This window comes from Manacus candei, unplaced genomic scaffold, assembly GCF_025592945.1.
Source record: "Manacus candei isolate 608988 ecotype Guabito, Panama unplaced genomic scaffold, ASM2559294v1 h1tg000018l, whole genome shotgun sequence".
Classification (NCBI taxonomy): Eukaryota; Metazoa; Chordata; class Aves; order Passeriformes; family Pipridae; genus Manacus; species Manacus candei.
In genome coordinates, this window is record NW_026138066.1 from 7,262,559 (window position 1) to 7,285,629 (window position 23,071).

At 48.1% G+C, this 23,071-nt stretch overlaps 2 protein-coding genes across 9 annotated transcripts; one reads left to right on the top strand and one right to left on the bottom strand.

Moving 5' to 3' along the window:
- The first annotated feature begins 280 nt into the window (after nucleotides 1-280).
- SLC16A8 (solute carrier family 16 member 8) lies at nucleotides 281-7,587 on the top strand. Of its 2 annotated transcripts, none has more exons than XM_051784100.1 (5): nucleotides 281-321; nucleotides 2,220-2,517; nucleotides 3,019-3,162; nucleotides 3,714-4,577; nucleotides 6,796-7,587. In XM_051784100.1, exons 2-5 carry the CDS (start codon nucleotides 2,289-2,291, stop codon nucleotides 7,188-7,190), a joined length of 1,632 nt encoding a protein of 543 aa, XP_051640060.1. In that variant the 5' UTR covers nucleotides 281-321; nucleotides 2,220-2,288; the 3' UTR covers nucleotides 7,191-7,587. The 2 variants fall into 2 exon arrangements, with proteins under 2 accessions (XP_051640060.1, XP_051640061.1); XM_051784101.1 differs by lacking the exon at nucleotides 281-321 and adding an exon at nucleotides 808-829.
- Nucleotides 7,588-9,723: 2,136 nt separating this feature from the next.
- Nucleotides 9,724-19,678, bottom strand: PICK1 (protein interacting with PRKCA 1). Of its 7 annotated transcripts, none has more exons than XM_051784108.1 (13): nucleotides 19,611-19,678; nucleotides 18,737-18,828; nucleotides 17,879-17,990; nucleotides 17,266-17,394; nucleotides 17,076-17,142; nucleotides 15,715-15,804; nucleotides 15,231-15,284; nucleotides 15,069-15,131; nucleotides 14,589-14,722; nucleotides 13,747-13,839; nucleotides 12,717-12,767; nucleotides 11,275-11,419; nucleotides 9,724-11,020 (listed from the first exon to the last, which is right to left on the bottom strand). In XM_051784108.1, exons 2-13 carry the CDS (start codon nucleotides 18,775-18,777, stop codon nucleotides 10,779-10,781), a joined length of 1,221 nt encoding a protein of 406 aa, XP_051640068.1. In that variant the 5' UTR covers nucleotides 18,778-18,828; nucleotides 19,611-19,678; the 3' UTR covers nucleotides 9,724-10,778. The 7 variants fall into 7 exon arrangements, with proteins under 7 accessions (XP_051640068.1, XP_051640065.1, XP_051640064.1 ...); XM_051784105.1 differs by lacking the exon at nucleotides 18,737-18,828 and adding an exon at nucleotides 18,555-18,694 and having other exon boundaries at nucleotides 19,611-19,655; XM_051784104.1 differs by lacking the exons at nucleotides 18,737-18,828; nucleotides 19,611-19,678 and adding exons at nucleotides 18,555-18,694; nucleotides 19,484-19,604.
- Between the last annotated feature and the right edge of the window lie 3,393 nt (nucleotides 19,679-23,071).

The following is a 23,071-nucleotide window of genomic DNA, read 5'->3' on the forward strand; positions in this document are numbered from 1 at the left end:
AAATATTTTCTTGCTAGGAAGCTGGTGGAGGGCTGTGGGTTTCAGGGAAAGATGAACAGTAGTCATTTGATTCATTTGATTTGTGGTGTGGGGTGCGATCAAGAAGAGCGAGGCTGGGAGAGGGGCTTGGATAAAAAGTGTCAGGGTGCATTTGGTGGTTTGGCAGTCACTCTTATTTGAAGTAGCTACGTGCAGCACATAGTGCAGTGGTGGAGCACCAGCAGTGATTGAGAAATCAGTGTGCTTTGGCAGCAGGTCACCTTTTGTACAACCGGATCTAGTTTATCAGTCAAGTGGAGCTGGGAGACGAACAGCAGGCAGGTAATGGCAGAAGCTGAGGAGACTGTTCAATCTGGTTGTCAGGGTGCCAGTGATCCAGAAAACACTGGGAAGGGTGTGAGGGGGGAGTTGGAGGTACGGGTATGGTATGGGAGTATGGGTAGCTGGAGAGTGTATAATTATTCTTTTCTTCCTTGTAATTATTCTTTGCCTTAAAAATGTCCTTATAGCACTGTGTTCTCAGTTCATGCCTTTGTCCCTTGCCACAGTCTCTGAGATCTGGGATGGGAGGGAGAGAGTGAAGTAGCCTGTGCCAGCCCCTGTTGTTCAGTCTGAGAGCTGCAAGGATATGGCTATCTAGAAGAGTTGCCCCAGTCCATGCTCAGAGCCAGATTCTACTCCATTTTTTTATGGCTGATGGGGTCCTGAAAGTTTGGGGAACTTTGGTGACAGGCATCTGGGTGCTGCACTGAATAACCACCTCTGTGTTTTCAGGAGAAGGGCCTCCTGTGGAGGGGAAGGAGGGATACAGCTGAAAGTGGCTGATAGGGTAGGTTCACCTCTTGCCAAGCAAGGGCCCTTTATGTGGCTCTGCCCCAGCTTTTGCCCTCTACACTTTTGTCTAAAGGATTTGCACTTGTTTGACATGCAGAGCAACAGCAGCTATGGGAATCAGATCAAGTTGTCCCCATTGCTTGGAGGACACTAAAAACAGGTACTTCCTGAGAAATGCACCCAGATCCAAAAGTACCAGGTTCTAGCCATGTGTGTCACATCCACAGGACAGTCCTTGTCCCCTTAGTAGTCTCTAGTTGATGTGTGACTGCTGGCATTTCCCACGACTGCCAGTGCCAAGGGATGGCGACATTGCTGCTATCTCATAGTCCTTCAGCCAAGGGAGCTGGGGAGGAGGGAGGACCCATGTTGGAAGTGTACTGCCAGAAAGATGGTGACGATAGAAGACAAAATGGACCCAAAAAGCCCAGCTCATGCATGGAGAATTCTTGTTTGATCTTACTCAGGAGCATCTATAATCAAAGTCCAGTGATGGTTTTGCATGCAGGTGTGAAAATAAGCCTGAATGACCAAGAAACTGAGGCCAATGGTGCTGGAAGGGGCATGGCAGAGACCTGGAACCTAAGGGAGAAATGAAAAACATACCCACAGCAGCCAGCTGGAGTGAAATTCCTGGGCAGCTTAAGAGCCCCGAGAGCAACTCACAAGACATCCCCTTTAATTCCCTCCTTCGCCCCACTTAGGCTTTGTTCCGGTCCCTCCGTGTAGGTACAGAGCCCTAATCTCTCTGGCATGCAAATAACCACCGGTTTTCCGTTCTCTCCCCCTTCACCTATTTCGAAAATCTGGCCCCTGGCAGCGGGGAAGCGAGGGCAAAGGAGAGTGCTGTGCACCGGGGCCTCCTAGAGGAAAGTACAATGGGCTTAATGGATCTCCTTGCCTCACTGATGGAGGTTTCTGTAGCAGGGCAGGTCCAGGAGGGCTCCCAGCTGGAGCAGACCAGCATGGGAGAGGCTCAAAGGAAGATTTTGGGAACCAAAAGGGTTCACATTGCTGGTCTTCACCTCTCACCACCTCCAGGCAAGGCTGGATATGGAGCAAGTGGGGTGCTGCAGATCCTAATGCCACATCAGATGCAGCTCTCCAGGCTCAGCTGGGAGTTGTGACAGTGATCAGCTGTGCCTGGCTGGAGGTTATGGAACTGTGGGCTGCCCCAGGTTCAGGGGGAACTTCCCACCTTTGCCCAGCTGAGGCATGACCTTGCACCCAGAATTAATCCTGCCTTGCCTGGCAGGATGAAGGTGCAAAGAGCTGATGCGGTCCCTCTGGGGAGGCTCTCAGAGCTTGGAGATGGTGGGCATGGAGACAAACCTTGTAGTAAATGTTTGCCTGCTCTGTTTTTCTCTTTTCTTCTTTTCTTTCAGCCCCTGCAGATTTTCTCTCTCTGTTGCCCTACTTCCTTCCTTCCCGCCTTTCCCTTCCTAGGCTAGACGATGGGGAGACCTGACCCAGAGGAAGGGCAGCTCCCAGCTCCCGTGAAGCCCCCGGATGGTGGCTGGGGCTGGATTGTGCTCTTTGGCTGCTTTGTGATCACCGGCTTCTCCTATGCCTTCCCAAAAGCCGTCAGTGTCTACTTCAAGGAGCTCATGAAAGATTTCCATGTTGGCTACAGTGACACAGCCTGGATCTCCTCCATCATGCTGGCCATGCTCTATGGAACAGGTGATGCTTGGACACACTTCCCCCTCCCCAGCTTGTGCCTTCCCTACTCTGCCATGGGCTCAGACCATGTCTCCATGGACCCTTCTCATGCTCACTGGCCTGGTCATGAACCAAGATGCAGAATACAATTGTCCCACCACTTCTCTTCTAGAAGTGTGCTGCATTTCATGTCCCTGTTTCCTCTGCCACAGAAGACCTCAGGGGTCACCCCACCTGCCTCTTAGACAGTTGTTTGCTTCCACTGCTGAAGTGTTGTCCCTATCACACCATACTCCTCTTGTTCCCAGGGAACAGGGTTCTGAAGGCAGAGAAAAGCAGAAGTCTCCACACCACAGCCTCTCTCCTTTGGCCAGGCCCCTTGGATGTATATCTAAGCAGCCAAGTAGTGATCTCCATCATTACTGTTTCATCTTCCTCAAGTGCCCTGCTTCAGCTACCTGCCCTTTCCAAGTTGTCCTGTCTCCTTCTGATCTCCTACTCTTCTCTTCTTCTTCCTTCTAGGACCAGTATGCAGCATCATGGTGAACCAGTTTGGCTGCCGGCCCGTGATGCTCATTGGCGGGCTGCTCGCTTCTGCAGGGATGATCCTGGCATCTTTTACCACCAATATCATTGAGCTTTATCTGACAGCTGGTGTGCTGACAGGTGAGAGTCCCAGGAGTTGATGGGGGACAACACAGACTTACCTGGGGAAGAGCCAAGATCATGTTGTATTTCCCTTTAGCATTGCCATGTCTAGCATCAAAGTCTCCCCTCACCTATTGGCACATGCTAGGGGAAGCATCTAGTCCTGAATGTTGCACTTGTGAGGGATTCATCTGCTGGATCTAAACAGGCAGGGCCTGTGGTTGAGGGGACAGAGACAGGAGAAATGTAAGTGGTGCTCAGCAAACATGGCAACTGGGGTGGTGTCAGTATGTAGTGGTAGGGGAGAGAGGCAAAGCTCCTGTGTAAGGCACAGGTCCTGCCTAAACATGGCCACAGTCACCTGATTCAAACACACTTCAGGCAAACAGGCTGGTTTGGCCTGTCTTCTGCAGGGGCAACCCACCAAGGCACAGAGGCTTGTGAGGAACACATTCATGCCATCATGGCACTTCAGACTAGGATAGTCTGAGGGGAGTTTTCAGCTTGTTGCAAACCACACTCATGTTCTTGCACTCCCTGTCTCCCTCCTGGCTCTCACTTTCATGTAGGTCTGGGTATGGCGTTGAACTTCCAGCCCTCACTGATCATGCTGGGCACCTACTTTGACAAGCGTCGGCCTCTTGCCAATGGACTGGCTGCTGCTGGGAGCCCTGTCTTCCTTTCTTCCCTCTCTCCATTGGGGCAAGTGCTGCTGGAGAAGTTTGGTTGGCGAGGAGGGTTCCTTATCATGGGGGGCCTTCTGCTTAACTGCTGCACTTGTGGGGCAGTTATGAGACCCCTGGATATGGGTATGAAGCGGAAGATGGGGAAAGCTCAGGACAAATATGAAGCCAAGGAGATGCTGCCCATAGGAGGGAAATCAGAGGAGGGAATCAGCACCACTGATGGAACCAAGAAAGCCAAGAAAGCCAAGAAAAAGCCCAAGAAAGGAAAGAAGCTTCTGGATTTTAGTATCTTTTCCAACCGAGGGTTTATCATTTACACTATTTCAAAGTTCATCCTGGTCTTGGGCCTCTTTGTGCCCCCCATATTGCTGGTCAACTACGCCAAGGACACAGGTGTACCAGACACAGAGGCTGCATTCTTGCTCTCCATCATTGGTTTCATAGACATCTTCGCCCGCCCAGCCTGTGGCATGGTGGCAGGGCTGAAGTGGGTCCGCCCGCACGTGGCGTATCTGTTCAGCTTCTCTATGCTCTTCAATGGCTTGACAGACATCTGCAGTGCCAGGGCTAGCAACTACACAGGGCTGGTCATCTTCTGTGTCTTTTTTGGCATCTCTTATGGCATGGTGGGGGCACTGCAGTTCGAGGTGCTGATGGCCATCGTTGGCTCCCAGAAGTTCTCCAGTGCCATCGGGCTGGTCCTACTTATTGAGGCTTTTGCTGTGCTCATCGGTCCACCCTCTGCAGGTAGGTCTTTTGCTGCAAAACAAAGGTGATTCATCTGGCTGCCATTCCACAGTATTGCAGGTATTGGGCATGGACACACTATTTTGAAGAGAGACCCTATTTCTCAACTTTAAATTTCCTCTGGAAGCTGAGAGCTGATCTCTGCCTTCCTTGTCAGTGTTGCATAAAATCACGTTATGGACAGGGTCAGGCACATGCTGCAGGCAAACCTTTGAGAGTTTTCATCAGGACAAAGCAGGGGTCTTTCAAGTTTGCCGTGTGTCTACGGCCTTTTAGTTGGTACTGTAAATAGCAGCGTCAATTTGTGATGGCCCCAATCCCACAACACAGGTGTTTTGGTGTCAGTCAAGTCAAAACAGTTTGTACAGCCCCCTGAGGCATTTGCTGTTACTTTTTTTTAAGAGGATTAAACACCCACAGCTTTTCAGCCTGTCTAGTCTAGGTCACAGTTCCTGGTAAGGTCTGTGCCCCACAAACTGCCCATAAACTGTTGAATGGAGAGACCCTTCACCCAAAAGGTTGGTATAGGTTAATGTTAAGTGTCTGATTAGGTCTAAGAAAGCCAAATCATGCCAAAGGCTTATTTCCAAATGAAGTGCAGTTTCCTGCATGTGTGATTTGTGGGGAAGAGTCAGGGACAAGACCATGGGCAAATCCCTAGGCAGGAACTACTCCATTGCTTCCCACACTCCCTTCCTTCAGCTGTTACACGTGGGCTAAAGCCCATCAATGAAGACCTCAGTGTGAAAGGTCTATATCCCAGCACATATCACCAGTTATGAGCAAAACCTGCCCTCAGTAACTCCACCCAGCTCTCAGGTAAAATTGGTGGCCAAGAGAAGACCCTGTTAATGCTAGCAATAATTCATGTCTTACCTTATAAGCCATGGGGCAGTTGGCAGTCCCAGGCCAGGGAGGGTCTAGAAATAAGTGTCTTGGAGTCATCTGTAGAGAGATCATAGGGGGAGAGGAGGATTTAACAGTGCCTTGCTCAAAGGAGCAAGGCACACCAGTGAGTGGTGACAGGGGACATCCCTCAGCCCTCCTGCCTCAGTTCAGCTGTGCCTTGGTACTGTGCGCACACACACTGGGATGCAGACTGTGCAGGGCCACTGAAGAATGGTGTTGGGAGCAGCCAGGTCGTGGTTCCCACCTTCCTTGCTTCTGCAGCACCCCGCTGGTGCAGGAAGCTCGACTGTGCTGACAAACCTGATGGCTTGGACTTGGGGGGAGCAGGACTCAGGGGGAACAGTGCTCGGCTGGGAGAAGGGGGTTGAACAAAGTGGCTTTGTTTGGTGTAATCCTCCTGAGCTGCTTCCTGGTGGGGCTGAGGGAGTTTGGCACAGGATAAGCTGCACACACACACACACACACATGCACACACACACACACACACACATGCACACGCACACACACATGCCCCCTTGTGCACACAGGCTCCTCACTCGCCATCTGGCTTGGGTGAAGAGGGGCACATTCACCTGGGGGGAGGATTCGCCACGTGCCTCCCATGACTGCTCCAGGAGGCACCTCAGCATGTCCTGGGGCTGGTTTCAGGTCATGCACTGTAGTGCAGCAGGGACTGGGGATCACATGCACAGTCAGGAGCACGCAGGATTGGGGTGAAGTCTGCAGTCCCATGGCCACATCCTGACTGCAGTAGGGCAGCTGCTGAGGCTCCCCAGCACCAAAGACTGGGAACCCTCCCTCCGTTGCCAGCCCCAGTGCATTCAAAAGATACACTGAGAACATTTCTTTGGCAGAGAAATCATCAGGTGTGGGCCAATCAAAGGGATTTCTCTGCCCAAGAGAAGTTTCTTCTTTCCTTCAAAATGTTTTCCAGATGTAATAGCTTAAGAAATAGCAATGCCTCCCAAATTTTCTTTTCTGAGACTTGACCAGCCAAGTCATGAGAGGCTTTGCTCACCTTGGCAAGAAGAAGGTGGCCCACCATGGTGTGAGACCATAACATCAGTGTGTCACAATTAATTAAGCTTCTTCAAACATGGGAAAACACCATCCCTGCACTCTTATGGAACTTTCCCTGGTGGTACAGTGCGGCTCTTGCCCAGGGTGATTTTTAGACATTCAGGCTTCTTGCTCTTCCATTGAGGAATGGGTCCTCAGCCAAATGCAGGTTCTGCCTACCTGTGCTGGGCTGTCTGTGCAGAAGTGTGTGGGCTGAAGCTGACCCTCTCATTTTCTCTCCAACCACCAGGCCGCCTGGTCGATGCTCTCAAGAACTATGAGGTGATCTTCTACCTGGCAGGCTCAGAGGTGGTGCTCTCTGCTCTCTTCCTGGCTGTCGCCAGCTACTGCTGCCTGAACCGAGGGAAGAAGAAGGAGCCTCCCCCAGAGAACAACCCCTCTGCGGGAGGCGGGAGTGACACCGAGGAAGCAGAGTCCGATGTGCAGGAAGCCGAGGAGCACAGCAGTGACAACCACCAGCCGGCCCACAGCACTGACAACACCGTGGTGGCAGCCAACGAGGAGGCCAACCATGTGGCAGAGGAGCAGAGTGGGGAGGGAGGCGGGTGTCCTGCGGGGGACAGGGAGGTGTTGGCACGAGACGGCTGCAATGCTGACCAGACGGTGGAGAGGGACAGTTTCTAGCCAGGGCAGGGGAACAGGGATGTGTAAAACTGGCCTTGTTTGCATGCACCTCAGCATGGGAGGGTAGGTGGGATATGGGGAGGAGAAAGCTGGGACAAAGGCAGATGTAAGAAGTAAGAGGGAGAGGTATAATAGCTGGTCCTTAAGTACATACGTCCACACACCTACCCAGTGATACATCTACTTGCATCCTGCACTCATGCTGGTACAACACAGGCTCAAAGCAGCCCAAACACCAAAAAGAAAAAAAAATAATCTTTCCTCACTTTCAAACCAGCCCTGGAGAAAGTCTTCTGAAGAGGCTGCCAAGGACTCTCCTTTTCCTTCTGCATTGTCACAATACTGAACACAAACAATTAGAGACTCTTTGTAATCAGATCTGGTACGCTTTGTTCTGGTGTCAGTGTTTCCTTCACCCCATTTCCAATCGTTGGGATAGCGTCAGTCTCACTGGCAGTGGGTTTAGGAGGTGGTGTAATTCATAGCTATTACCTGGGCCACCTCCAGCTGCCGCCAGCATGGGGGTAGACACCACGTTCTCTGCAGTATCTCCCTCGGGTGCTGCCAAATCGGGGGCCACCAGCTCCGACCACTTCTGTCTGGTGCACCTTTTGTGGATGGTAAAGTTGGGGCAGTGACACATGATACTGCTTTTCCAAGCAGTGAAGTGCTGTGCTAGAGGCTGCTGCTGAGGTGTAAGGAAAAGACATCTAAGAAAAGCTAATGCCATTAGGTGTGCAGCCACAATACAGAGCCTTGCTGACAGGAATAGCACCAAGCCAGCTTTATCTAGGCTCAAGTGAGTCCCATTGACGTGTGAAGGGAACAACTTGGCCCCTATGGGGGTGGGGGTTTCAGGGCAGGTAAATAACGGTGTCCCAAGTGATTATCCACTGACTAGGAATGGCACCAGATGTGCCTGTGTTTTCCTTTTAAATAGAGAAAACCCCCTTACATAAAGGAATCAAAGGTAAAGCAGGAGGACAAGCCCCAGCCCCTGGGTGCCACTAAAGAGAGTGTTGGAGCACGTGGTAAGGCAGGCATGACCCTCTCACCCCCCACTGCAGTGGTGGATTCAGAGAGGACAACCTTCCCTGGCATGCTTAAACCACTTCTAATCTGCTTTAAGGACTGGATCTTTTATAAACACCCCTGACCAAAGCTCTTTCTTCCGGTTTCCTGAACTGCTTCACCTCAGAGACCCTGGGGAGAACCTGTGACCATAATGAGGGATCAAAAACTAAGCAGAGGGCTACAGGGAAGGCAGCTCATGGGGCCATCAAAAGAGGTGTTTCATTCCACACCAGACTGACTGCAAATTAATTGGTAATTGGCCTGCAGGACCTATAAAGCCATTTAAACACAGCAGGAGCACGAAAGAAAGGGTTTCATTATAGATGCTCCCAAGGAAAGAGCAGTAAACGATGAGCAAAATAAAGCTGTTGAAGAATGTCAGTTTAAGAAGAGACAGAAGAACTGAAAATTGGAGGGGAGAAGGTAAACCCCATGGGGTTGTACCCTGCCCCACCTTGGGTAACACTTGGGTAGATCTGATTTTGAGCCAGTCCTAGTGGTGACTTTGGGCTTTATCCCATTCGAACTCACTTAGAAATATTGCAATCAGAGTAAGTACCATGATAAACCCCAGATGCAAAGCCCTATGAGAATGAGAGCAGCAGCAAGAGTGATAGGGTCCTGTAGGCCTTCATTCACTGCTTTGCAAGCTTGTTCTCCCTCCCCACAAGGTAAGATCCATGTTTCTGTTCCACCAAGTTGCTCTGCAGCTCTTTCCCCAGCCATCCTGAACCCCTGTCCCCCAGGCTGCATTTCCCTTATTCACTAGTGCCTCCTCCAAGAAGGAGCTCACAACTTCCCAGAGGTCCAAGGTCCACAGCATGAAAACAACTGCCCTTGTCAGCAAGGCAGGTTGCTAGAACAAGGTCCCCTCTGTTTCCTTGTCACCAGTCAACATTTCCCACTAAGCCTCCCGCTCTTAAATCTTCTCTCAAAAGCACATAGAAGTCCTTAGGGTATCAGATCTCACTACAGATGGTGCTGCAAGATTCCCAGAACTCTTCCTAAAATCCTGGCTATGCTGCCTTCCACTTTGCCTTGCTGGCTTTTAGACAGGCTCTGCTGAAGCCTGTTCCTCTCAACTGCTCCATGTTTTGGCACAACAGCCAGCTTTGAAAGAGGATCAGGGACTTAAGCATCAGCTGAAGCTTGTGATGCAACAGCTGAGCTGTGTGGAAAAGCTGGCCCTGGAGGGGTGCAAGGATGGCACCTTGGCAGGACTGAGGCAACTGGTGGCTTTAAAAGGCTGGTGTTCCCCTGGGAAGCCAAGATGCAGAGAAGCTGGTGTTACATGGAAGACTGCCCTTGCTACAGTTTTTATAAGCCTCTCCCTCGGGAAACCTGTGCTGCAGTGACCACCACAGCTTGGTATAGGGATTATGCACCACTATGAGCAAGGAAAAAAATGGCCAGCACATGACACCCATCTTCCCAACATATACCCATGAAAGACAGGAAATGGAATGTCACATTTTTCTTTATTAGAGACAACAGTCAGTACACTGGAGTCCATCTAAATTTTTCAGAGCAGCTTGACCATGGATGGCTTTCTTGCAGGTACCCACTGAGATGAAGAAGCTCCAATAACAAATCAAAGAGAAAAACCAAATCAAACCATCTTGACCATAAATTAATGCCCTTAAATAACTTCTCTCATGACCACTAGAATGTAATGACAGAGAAGTCAAAACCCTTGCCCCGAGAAGCACACCACTCCTGGCAGTTGTGCTGCCCACTAACAGAGAAAGTGCCATCTGCATCTGGGGTATGCCCACAGGGATGGAGGGAGGGGAAAAGGAAACAAGCAGCCTCACCTACCTCAGGTTTCCTTTTCCTTCTTCCCTTGTGCTGGGGAATGGGATGTTAGCTACTGTTGATGGCTAGTCCAAAGGCAGCACAAAATGGTTGTGCAGAGAGGAGAGCTTGGGGTGGCACACTAGTAATGCTTTGCACTAAAAAAATCTCAAAGCCTCTGCCTAAAGTGCACGTCTTCCTCTCTCCTCAAGGCTTCCCATCTCTCCTCTGTAGTTTAAGGATGGGATATTTCCATCACAGTTCTAAGGTGGCTCCGTAGAAGGAGCTTGGAGACAGCGAGTGGTGGGGTGAATAAAACAATGCTGATGCTAACACTTCCCAGAGCACAAGGGGAGGACAGAGCTCCAAATCATTAGCTGGCTTCCATGTGCCAGAGGGGAGGGTGTTTCCCACGTGCTCAGCAGAGTCCTGTCTGCCCAGAGTCACATGGCAGTGTGGTAGGGAGTTTTCCTCCCCACACCTCGCTACCCAAGTTGGGTAGTAGAAGTCTCTGGAGGCAAAAAAGAATATCCAGGCAAACAAGCAAAGGAAATGTGAGGAAAGCAGAGGTTGGTTCCAATCCAACCAGCTACCCTCACCCAAAGCAGAGGAGGAATCCCAGGCTGGACATACATTGGAATCACAGAGGATGAATCGCCACGTGAAATACATGTTTTCATAACAGTCTGCAAAGTCTTTCCTCTGGCCATGTCGGCACACTCAGGCATCATCAATGAGCTTTTCTCCATTTGCATCCTCCTTCCCGCTACCCTCTCTCTCACTTTCTCCTTCTTCTTCTGCCCCGTCTGTGTATGTGTCCTTTTGCCCATAGCTGAGAGTTGTGCGGGCAAGGTCCACCTCAATGGGAAAGACATCTGCGTCTCGGAGCACGGCATAGCAGTCGTCGTAGTACTTGGACATCGTGGAGACGAAACGCTGGAGCTGGAACACGATGTCCTGCACTGTAGTGGAGACATGTCAGGAAAAAAAAAATCATGTGAAAACCCTCTTCCCAAACAGTGTGAAGGCTGTGATCAAGCCTCCCTTGCCAGCATTAGATACAGTCTCCTACGCACTAATCCCTTTTGGCCCCCGAGGGTGGATGTCTGGGCACAGCCACAAAACGGTTCTTCAGCAAAGACTTCTGAGCCAAGAGGAAGGAGGAGCATGAAGGCCAAAGCTGTGTCTGCCTGACCCCTTCAGGTTCCAGACTCACCGTGTTTCTGGTCCAGGAGCTCTATTTTCTCCAGCACGTCCTTCCTCATCTTGGCAAAGCGCGTGCGAGCCTCCTGACGGCAGCGCAGGATAAGGCGGTACTCGTAGTTCCCAGTGCTGACCCGGTAGAGGGGTTCACCCAGAGCCTGCCAAAAACACAGCACCATTTTAGAGACTCCCACAACAGTGCTTATACACAGTCTGCCTACAAGTGTGAACTCACAATGACCTTGGGTTATTACAGAACTCTCAGGCTCATGGGAACTGCAGTCAGGAAGCAGGAAACATGAGGAACACTGAGCCACATCCACGACTGGCACTCAATTAGGTCATTCTGAAGGCCAAATACACATCAACCACAGTAAAGAAAAGCACCACTACTAAGCAACGACAGGTACCTTTCAACCCAGCATGGAGAAGTGGCACGGCTTATCTGGACTATTAAGACAGGCATTATGAACAAACACGTTTATATCAATCACACAAAAAATTGTGCCCTCCTCTGCAAGCTTTGCCCTATGTGCACTGCAGAGGAAACCCCGTGGTATCTACAACCATCCAGACACAATGCTGGAAACCATATAGGATGGGACCTATATGTTGTCCCACAAAACCCTCTTGAGTAAAAGGGGTTAGGTCTGTCAGCAGAACAGCATTCTGCCCCTGCACCTGTAAATATAACATATGTAAAAACCCGTGTTACGCACTATGGTTCGCTAATGCACACTGCATCTGCCAAAACCCAGAAATGTTACTCTGCTGGGCAAGGCTGACATTCTTTCCTTCCTATTTAGAAGGAAAGATACAATGAAAGATTGTGTTAGGAAAGTTTTATTCCTTCCTGGCACTTTGTAACCAGGCATTCCAAAAAAACCTAATGCCTGCTCTGAGATCCATACCTAGGATAAAAAAAGATCTTACTTTTATGCAGGGAAACTGGGATGTATGGGACACCTGTAGGTATCTTAAACAGAGCTGTCAAGGATTAAAGTCATAAAACCCTAAGCTATAAAAACCCTATTGTTAAGAGAGAGATCCTTTAATCAATTTTCCTCACTTACAAATGCAGTTTCACATGAGTTTTGCTGCAGAGAAGCTAAACCTCCATTTCTCAGAAACAAGCCCAGAATTAATGATAAGCTGTACACTACACACAAATGGAATCTGTGAAGATAACACCTTAATCCTCCTTACATAACCTAATCGTACTTAAACACTCAGAGAGGCAGCCACTGAGAGAACAAGCTACAGAGATGTCTGTTCCTTCTACTATTCCACAGCACTAGTGACTCATGGCAGTTTTTGGCAGTGCTTCCCAGGTAGCATTTAAGGATCCCCAGTTTCTAGTATATTATGAACAAATGTGTGTAAGTCTTAGGATGCATTAACTACTTTGGGTGCTGACAGGCACAGGAGTGCTTTTGCAATTTTACTGGTACTCACAATGCAGCTGTACTCTTCATCATCCATCTCTTTGACTTTCAGGCAGTAAGACTTTGCAGAATTTAAAATAATTTAAAAAAAAAACAAAACAAGAAGGAAATATTAAAAATCAGAGGCAATTTCATCATCACCCATACCCATAGGGTTGTATTGTTTCAAGAGTATCATTCAATGCTAGAGCCACTGAGGAAAGCACAGTGGGATCAGAGTATATTAAACATCCAAGGTGGAAAGAAAATCTATTTAGAGAAAGATGCGGAGAGAGAACAGTGGGGGAGAGAGAAGGTGCTTAGCATTTTTATTACAGAGGCAAATACTTTATGTAAGTATAATCTAGTAAAAGAAAAATCCTGTGTTCATCTGCTATCTGGGAAAACACAGTACAACAAAAGTATGAAACAGGAATAAATAAAGAGGGGAAAAAAAGATTAATTGCAGGAAGGACTGAGGTAGGAAGAGATGCTGCCATATTCTCTTGCCTTAGGGTTGCAGCTCCAAATATTTCTCTCAACAAGTAAAAGGAAATAAATTCTTAAAGTTATAAAACAGGTGCACTTAGCAACCTTACCCTTTTTTGGGTGTAAAAAACAAGGGGGGAGTGGAATGAAGAAAGGAAAAAAAGGCATGGTCTAAATGAAAGCAAATATGGCTTGACAGTCATCTACTTTGGCTAAAGAAGACTATCCAAAATTACCAGAAAACTATGGACTGTAGATCTATTTAGAGGAGTTCAAGAGCATAAGTTGCACAGGAACTCTTTACAAATAAATCAGGAAATTATTTCATTTAGAAAATAAATCATCTGAGTTCTGGGAGATCTTTCTTACCAGTGAGAAGTATTAGGTTAAAAGCAAGTGTCTGAATCTGAGTAATCTGGCAGTAAACAAAGAACTGGAAAAAATAATGCATTCTCTCATGGACTGTGGAAGGACGGATATGTGATTGTATAGGCTACATGTGACTTTCAGGATGATTCTATGAAACTTAATTTCAACCAGTACTTAAGAAAATCCAAAAGCAAGCAGCTCACCAGATATTCGAACTTGACATCCAGGTATTTTTTGATAGTCAGCCTTGTGTCAGGAATGGCTTTATTCAGATACGTATTCAAGTCAGTAAGCATCTGCAAGGGAAACACCCTGTTGCTGAATATAAAAGTATGACTACAATTCATCAAGTAACCTTCTACACAGAGCAGGTCATGAGACTGCCTCAGATTAACTCTTTTTTGAACTACAGCATATTTGAAAGAAAATGTTTGATCGTGACTCAGAATTGCCATGATTACAGCTTCCATAACTGTCACTGGCAAGTGGTTCAAGCGTTAGAAATGCATTACTCACTTCTAGTCTGAATTAATCTGCTTTTGACTTGTCTTGTTTCATTTTCAGCTGGTCCTGAAAACAGCTCTGCTGGACTCAAAGTCTCACTACCCAACACTGTCCACCCAACATGGAACTGAAAGTGGTGCCCAAATCAACACCCTCTTTGCTAAACTAAGTGGATAGATCCCCTGGAGACTCTCAAATATATTGACTGAAATCCTTAACTTGTTCCTGGATAGCTTATCTAAACTCTTTGAGTGACATCTTTAAATTATGGGTACCAATATCACTACTGATCAAACTACCCCCTCATTCCCAAATGGAGAGGAATATATTCATATGCAAAAGTCACAGGGACAAGATTGATACGCTCACTATGTTACCTCTCACACTCTTTTCATTATAAAGAGTTCCCTGAAGGAAAGCAGACAAGGACTGTTCTTCCCACAATGAATAAGCTTTCAGATCACACCTTCAAAGACAGGCTTCTGCCTTTCTAGATTCCCCTCTTCTCCTGACCCTTTACTCCCATGGTTAAATTCTTTACCGGCTTAATTGTTTTCAGAAGGTGAATCCCAAACTTCTCAATGTTGCGATGGGCATCAGCAAATTTCACAAAGGCTTCACTGGCAGCTGGTTGTGGCTCCCTTACACCAATGACAGAGAAAACATCTCCAAATGCTGGATGAGCAGAACAAATACAGACAGATAAAAGAAGAGGTCAGCTCTGGAGAAAAATCTTGCCTCCAATACTACAACTCCCTCCCATAACCTTACAATTAGCTGGGGAATGATGCTACATATTCCCTAAAGACCAGAGGTTGGCAGGGCACTTTTTCAATGTCTCATGTGAAAGACAGGGCCTGTGTTAGCACCATGACTGCTAATGCAGGCGAGTGGCCCTTCCCAGCTCATTTCTGCAACTCTTTGTTTTTTCTGAGTGTGGGAATCATGCATCTAAGTACTGACTAAAACTCCCAAAACTGGAGGTCGGAGATTTGTGCTCCCTTCGCTCAAGATTCTTTACCTCTATGTGTCTGAGACAGCTCAAAGAAAGCCCTGAGAAGACTCTTGGTGTGCTCTGTCAAGCCTGTGAAGGAAACCAGAAAAAACATTTAAGTCACTTCACTGAAACATAACGGAGGCATCCTTTTCTCCCATCTGGTGTCTGACAGAAGATGCAATTTACCTTTGTATAACTCTGCAGTCCTCTCCAGCTCCTCTAATCTCTTCACTAGCCCATCTGAATAGAAACAGAATACAGAATTACAGCAATCCAATTCAGGACACAGTTAAGACCCAATTGAGTGGAAAAACACCAGTTTAACATATTTGCTTCAAATTTCCCTCACCCCTTAATGCCTGTCCTGTAGTACAACAGCAGGGGAAGCTTTTAAAATATCTGCAATTTTATTTTATAGTGTGGGGTCATCACCTATTGGCATTCACTAATGGGTCCCTGCTTTAAATTAATTTGACCTCAGCTAACATTTAAATTGCCCCAGTGACAGGTTATATCACTCAGGAAGGGCAGAGGCAATCACAACAGTGAGACAGAGCAGAATGCAAGAGTTATAAGGAATAATGTGGACCATGCAAGTTACAATAGAAAGTAGGTAAACATCTGAGGGTAAGCTTTCCCTTAAGGAAATGTCCTCCTAGACAACACTTACCATTGCAAAGTATGGCTCGGCTTAACCCCAGGGCATCCGCTGTGCCTGAGCTCATGTTCTCCACCAGTCGATGCTTTACCTTCTTCAATACTAAAGGCCAAAAAAGAGTTGCAAACCAGGATCAGGGTCATTTCTACAGGCATGAAAAGCTCACTAGCACACTTCACTGGTTTCCCAGGCACTGGATAAAACTGCACTTAACCCAGTATTGAGGTGGCAAGCAGAAAGAGAATACCATAGAAACAGGACGTTCTGGTCCAGCCATGCATGACACATCTTCTAACCTGCCTATTTGTTCTGTTCTCACATCCTGTGTACCTCAATCAGTAGAGCTGCAGCAATTCTTTTGGAAGACTATTCCAATCAATCACTTTGCTAACACCAACCTAACGTGATATTTGGAACTAAACTTTGCTTGTGCTACCCACTGTATTACTCAAACTGAAATGAGGAGACGAGGCTAAAAGCAAGATAAACAAGATTTCATGCTCAGTGTTGCCCCTTTCCTTACTTTTATCTTTTGAATCCTAGTTAAACCTTTTCATCACCTCTTGATGTAATGGTGCAAATCATACCCTGCAAATTACTAGGGACAGTTATGCCCTCTTTGGCATCAGATGACTCAGCCACATTTATTTAGAGGCAAACTTGCGGTGCCTGCAGATCCCAAGAACTCAACTTAAGCCACAGTGTTCAGCATCTCTGGAAAATTCCATATTCTCGCCACACTTCTGTTTCCTCAGAAGTCCATCTCACTACTCAGGATTTTCCTGAATCCCTGTCAATTCATTAGCACCATAATCACCATGAAAAGAAATGAGAACAAACAAAAGAGATGGATTTTTTTGAAAAGTGAGAGACAGCTGTGTAGGCTTAGTTCAAAACAAACAGTTTGTTTTATCAATAAAGGCTCCCCCCTCTCCCACAAAATCTATGTTTGTACAAAACCCAGTGTAGACAGGTATTTCATCACTGTTCTCCAAGCTGAGAAATTGCCACCAGTGTTTTTTGATTGACACATTGCTGTGTACAGTTAAAAATCTCCATAAATCAGCATAGCTCACATGTATTAAAAATAAATTAATCAAACTATGCAGTTGAGATTCATCATCCATGCTAAACACAGCACAGAAAAACAAGCCTCCCACAACAACAGTCAAGCCTCTACTTAACTTTCAAGACTATCTCAAGAAGTTAGGAATGGATTTTTTTAAGCCTGTAATTCTCTTTGACAGTATCCATTTGAAAACAACTGAGTCAAGAGCAAGAAAGGACACACGAAAACTTTTGTTTTAGCTGGGACCAATTTTTCATCCCTCCCCATCATTTTAACACTGTAGAGTGAGAGGAACCAGTCTTACCAATATCCAAAGACTTGCCCTGCTTTGGGTCAGCCTGAAGCTTGTTGTAGTGTATAGTCACTTCTCCCTGTAGAAAGAGCAAATCCAAAACTGCTGTGCTGGAAGCAAGTAGCAGTGGCTTCCTTAATCCAAGGACAATAAACTGTCAACTACAACCCAGAAGCTCCAGTGGCCCCCTCCTACCTCTCACCTTTACCATCTGTATCATCTTGGCCACCTCCACCTTGGTCTTCCCTTTGACAGACTTCCCATTCACTCCTGTGATTTCATCGCCAGCTGCTACGGTGCCATCTAAGGCTGCTGGAGTGTTATCAAACACCTAGCAGAGAGGAGAAAGAGGATGAAAATAGAGTCTGGAAGCAAGAGAAAGGTGAATGCAGGGATAAAGAACGAAGCCTGAACAATTACATTCCTCCTATTTAACTTAGTTGTACTTTGTTCATGGTGAAGCCACAGTTTTCCCCCTTCCCAAGCTAAGAGGTGGGCTGATCATCTTGTTCTCTCAGGAAGTTCTCGCCTCCAGCTTATACCTCCTCAAGTGTATGATTTCCTATGTTGAGAATGTCACGCTGTTCCTCTGTGAATTCTAACGTGCTCTCCAAAGAGCAGGATAACTCCAGAAGTCTTACTTTAATTCTTCCACACCTATTAGGTACTATTAGGTACCAGGATAAGGAAATCTTATTCACTGTAAAGTGAGATGTCATCTCCCACTTTGATAAAAACATACAGCATAGGTTTCTCCATGCTTCCCATCTCTCAGGCCAACAAAGATGGTTTATTCCTCCTCCCCGAGTGCCTACCTGGACAATGTAGAGACAGGGGCAGTACTGTGCTCCTCCCCCAATGCTGATCCCAATCAGGTTCTGAGAGTCCTTCTTCAGGGTCACTGTCCCAGGTACAGTGGGGATGCCCCTAGAAGAAAAAAGGAATAAATGAACACATAGGCAGGGCTGCCTGTGTATGAAACAACTCCTGTATCTGAGTTGATACAAACCAAAAACATAACGGGCACTGCGCATTTGAATTCATCTCTTCATCTCTGCCACAGAGTCTATCAGCACTGACCAGCAGGAGCACCTTCTGGGCTATCTTTTTTGGGACCTCATGTAAGGATTAGATGTGGGAGAGACACCCTCATCTATTGCTAGGCACTGAGGAAACACTATCATTTAGTGCTGGAGTGAGATGAAAACTTGCACAGCATAAAAGAGATGCAAATCAAGTGCTCGATGCTAAATTAATTGCTAATCTCATCAAACCCTTTACTTACTTAGGAAATGACAGTGTTCTCCTCCTTATAGACCAAAGGACTCTGGAGTTTCCACTTATTCTTGCCTCTTGTTATCTTTCCTCTATTGTAAGTGTTTTTCAATCTGGCTAAGGCCAGTAATTTACAGAAGACCTGTCAGCACTGCTTTGCAATCAGAAATGCAAGGCAGCCATTGCAGAGCAACACAACCTTTCTCCTTTGCTCACCAGCACAGCGATGCCTCATCCCCAATCTCCACACAGAGCAAGAAATCGGGACTGAACAGCAAGTATGATGTGCAGCACACAGTGACAGGAGCAGGTAGATTCATCACCTCTTGTTAGGTTCTTGGCTGCAAAGACTATTTCTATTGTTAGAAAAAACACGAAAAGACAAGTGAAATACTCACAGCTTATCTTCCTCAATATCATAGTCCAAATCTGCAAACATTGTTTTGGTTAAGTGGAACCTGTTTGTCTGATGCTGCTTATTTCAAACTCCCTGGGAAGAAAGAACAGAATAAACCCCAATAAATGAGTGCTCTCAATAGAAAACTGCAGAGAACCAACCTGTCACCCTTACCGACCTCCTTCTCTTTGGTTTTGTTTTCTGAATGCCACATTGTGGTCTCTGCTCTTATATCAAAGATGACAAACATGTCAAATGTCTCTGGTTCTCTGCTCTGCATAAGACAGGAGAAAGTCCTCGAGTTTAAATGCTGCATGTTTCAAACCCCGCATGTTTAAAAAAACCCTGACACACATGCAGTATTTCCAAAGCACAGAACAAAAGGTGGTCCTTTCTGGAAGCTGCTTCTTCCCACGTTCGACCTGCACCACGGCTGCTAAAGACATTTACAGTTCTATCCCCTACATCCATCACACATCTCCATGTGGTTCCTGACTTCGCAGTCAGTCATGTCACTTTTTGACGTTCACCTCCTGTAACGGGAGGCCGCGCTAAGCTTTTCACAGAAAAGCCACATTATTTTTCGCGTGCACAAACACCGTTTCGTTTCCCATTTATATTCGGGCAGCAATAAGCAGACAGCCTTTGCTTGTGGCCTCCTAATTGCACCACATCCGACCCCAAGGGGCCAGGGCTTCACCGGCAGCCCTCCGTGCCGCATCCTTCCCGGCGGCCGCAGCGCACGGACCCGGGGCAGGGGAGGGGCCCGGGGCACTGGCCCGGCCGGGGAAAGGGGGGTCGCAGGACCCCCGCTCGCCCCACAGGGACCGTCCCGGGGCACCCGCGGGGGGCGTCGCTGAGGGGCCAGAGCTCACCGGAAGCGGCCGCGCGGCGCCGTCAGACCCCGCCGACACGTCACCGCCGGGGCCGCGCGAACCGCGCGACGGAGCCCCGCCCTCTGCGCGCGCGCTCACCCTGTTGCCATGGGGATGGGCACCGCCGCGCGCCCGCCGCCATCTTGGGAGCGGCGCCCCCGTTCCTCCCTCCCTTCCTTCCTTCCTCCCTCCCTCTCTCTCTTTCTCCCTTCCCTTCTTTCCTTTCTTTCCCCCTCCCTCCCTTTTTTCTTTTCTTTCTTTCTTCCGTCCTCCTCTCCTCCCCCTTCCTCCCTCTCTCTCTCCCCCTCCCTCCCTTCCTTCCTTCCCCTCTTTCTCCCTTCCTCCATTCCTTTCTCCCTCCCTCCCTTCAGCGTTGCCCTCGGGTTCAGTTCGGAGCCGAGCGGGAGCTGCCCCGGCTGCGGCAGCAGTAGCAGAAAGGGATGGGAACTGCGGAGTTGAGCAGTTTTTGTGGCACAGCACTTATGGGAAGGTGTTATTAGTTATCAGTGGATTGTGGCATCACCACGATGTCACTTTAGGTGCCAGCACCAGGAGGGGCATCCAAAGTGTGCCCATCTCGAGGAAAACACGCTGTCTTGCACTTGCCACTTGCCAAAACAAAAGAGCTTTTACCTCTGGAAGGTGATGTACCCCACACAAACACCTGGTGCTGGCTGGGTCAGAAAGACGTTTGTGAATGTGAACATGTCCTGGACTGATGATTCAGGTGACAACAGGGACACAAAGAGCTTTGAGGTTCAACAAGACCAAGTGCCAGGTCCTACACTTTGGCTCCCAACAACCCCCTGCAGTGCTACAGGCTGGGGGCAGAGTGGTTGGAAAGCTTTCCAGCGGAAAAGGACCTGGGGGTGCTGGTTGACAGCTGCCTGAACATGAGCCAACAGTGTGCCCAGGTGGCCAAGAAGGCCAGTGGCATCCTGGCCTGTATCAGAAAGAGTGTGGTCAGCAGGACCAGGGAAGTGATTCTTCCCCTGTACTGGCATTGGTGAGGCCACACCTTGAATCTTGTGTCCAGTCCTGGGCTCCTCAATTCAAGAAAGATGTTGAAGTGCTGTAGTATGTCCAGAGAAGGGCAACAAAGCTGGTGAAAAGTCTGGAGCATAAGTCTTATGAGGAGCAGCTGAGGGAGGTGGGGTTGTTTAGTCTGGAGAAAAGGAGGCTCAGGGGAGACCTCATCACTCTCTATAACTACCTGACAGAAGGCTGTAACCAGGCGGGGCTCAGCCTCTTCTCCCAGGCAACCAGCGATAGGACAAGAGGGCATAGCCTCAAGCTGTGCCAGGGGAGATTTAGGTTGGACATTAGGAGGAATTTCTTCACAGAAAAGGTGATTAGACTTCGGAATGGACTGGACTGCTAAGGGAGGTGGTGGAGTCACCATCCCTGGAGGTGTTCAAAGAAAGACTGGAAATGGCACTAAGTGCCATGGTGGTGTTGACTCATAGATTGGACTTGATGATCTCAGGGGTCTTTTCCAACCTAATTTATTCTGTGATTCCATGAAACTGGTTGACACAGTCACCTCTACTGCTCACAGGCCCACAATGACCTGTGGAAGCAGTGATGTGGGAGCCAGTCAGCACAGCCGTATGAAAACCACTGCGCTCCATGTGGGTGGCTGTATCCCACATTTTTCTCCTCTGGGTTGTGTGTGGGGGTAGTAGTTGGGTGTTTTTCTTCCTCCATCAAGACATCACCATAACTGGAAGAATGCTTTGATTTCCCAGAAGCATGTGGTTGCCTTGTTGCATTATGTGTCATCTCTTCCAGCCACTGCTGACTTCTGAGCAATTACCGGGCTGCCAAACCCAATTCACTGTTACAGATCAACCCCCCCCAGCACTGAACTTTTTGAACTGGAAACACCTCCATAACTAGGAACAAAGACTGGCCGACGATGATGACCTCTCTTGCTGTCTGAGAGGGTGGTTAGTGTTTGCTGTGTGCAGCCCCATGAGCCTCTTTTCTGCATACATCAAAAAACTAGCTGAAGCCACCCACAATGCTGGAGTACAAGGGCGAGAGCGTGTTGCGAATAATCATTTTGAAGTCCTGTGTCTAAGAAGTGATTTATTTATGAAGAGAAGCTGAATGAGAAATGCAGTCCTTCAGGTGGGAGCTCTGTAAAGAGAAGAGACTGACATCCTGACCCTGGCCACTGACAGGAGTTTTACATCAGTGAAGCTCTAGAATTGATGGGCCAGGCCCTGATCTCTGCATGAGGAGCTCACTGGGACTCAGCAGTGCAACAGTGCTTGACTGTGGCTGAGGATGATACAGAGAAGACAGAGCCAACCTCTTCCCAGAGCTTTTGCATAGCAAAACACAAGAGGAGGGGGTTGCAAGTTGTAAAATGGAATTACAGTACAATAAAAGGGGGGGGGGGAATCACTGTGAGGGTGGGTAAACACTCTTATATCAGCCCATAGAGGTATTGGAATATCCATCCCTAAATACAGTGAAAATATAATTGGTCAGTCTGCCATGCTGTGGTCCTGAGAGAGACCCTGCAACACAAGCAGAGGTCACCCTGCAGAACCCTCCCCAGAGCTGACAGCTAATACAGACGAGAGCTCATTAAGCAAACGCCACACGGCAGATCGTCGGCAGAAGCACAACTCGAGCCTGCTGTTCGGTGCGGCGGGGTCCGCCTGTCCCGCGCTGTCCCTGCGCTGTCTCCTGTGCACTTTGCAGGGTCGCTCCCCTGGCCACCAGCTGCATTCCATTTCTAAGGGGGCATCGCCACCGTGTGGGCACTTCCCGGAACTGCTGCTGCGGGAAGGGGCCTGGATTCAGGGTTTGCAAAGTTGGGATATTTCTCCTATTTTATTGCAAGGAGAAATAGAGTAAAAAGAGTTTTCCCCCGCATCTAGAAGAACACCTGCATAACGTAAATCATTTACTTGTGCCCAAGGGCATTGTTCAGGGCCTTGTGCATGGCTGGACAACAGTCTGGTTAAAAGAACTTGTGAACCTCATTTCTCCTGCTGTCCATTTCTGCTCCCAGAGCTGCAAGGGAGAAGAACGAGCAGTGAATGTCTCCTTTGCTGGCAGCTCCTGCCATTAGAAAGAAAGACAATACACAATACTAGCCTAAGGTGAAAAACCAGACTTGTTGACACTGACAAGGCCAAAACCTGTAGGTCTGATGTGCCTTACTTTTGTGCTCTTCCAGTGATGTGTGCACGTTGTGCATGTCCTTCAGTATGTCCCTGAACATTGGCCTTTGTATGTGTGTGCTGACTGACCCTGCCTTTTGTGCACAGCTGCCCCAATGTGTCCAAGATAGATTGGATTCTCTTTGTGTGAGATGGAGAATGACTCCGCATGTGCCCTACAGCCATGTCTGTCTCAGTGTTAGAAATCCAGCTGATTGCCTCCTCCAAAGGGAATAAGTAATGAACTACTGATGAAAATGATTATCTAACATCCAAAAAAAT

Excerpts from the sequence above, each read along its gene's own strand:
- SLC16A8 (XM_051784100.1), top strand. The coding sequence starts at position 2,289 with ATGGGGAGACCTGACCCAGAGGAAGGGCAGCTCCCAGCTCCCGTGAAG. Across the intron at positions 2,518-3,018 it reads GGCCATGCTCTATGGAACAG|GACCAGTATGCAGCATCATG; the intron begins GTGATGCTTGGA and ends TCTTCCTTCTAG. Across the intron at positions 4,578-6,795 it reads CATCGGTCCACCCTCTGCAG|GCCGCCTGGTCGATGCTCTC; the intron begins GTAGGTCTTTTG and ends TCCAACCACCAG.
- PICK1 (XM_051784105.1), bottom strand. The coding sequence starts at position 18,658 with ATGAATCTACCTGCTCCTGTCACTGTGTGCTGCACATCATACTTGCTG. Across the intron at positions 13,840-14,588 it reads TTCTGAAAACAATTAAGCCG|ATGCTTACTGACTTGAATAC; the intron begins GTAAAGAATTTA and ends TTTCCCTTGCAG. Across the intron at positions 11,021-11,274 it reads GCTCCTGGACCAGAAACACG|TGCAGGACATCGTGTTCCAG; the intron begins GTGAGTCTGGAA and ends TCTCCACTACAG.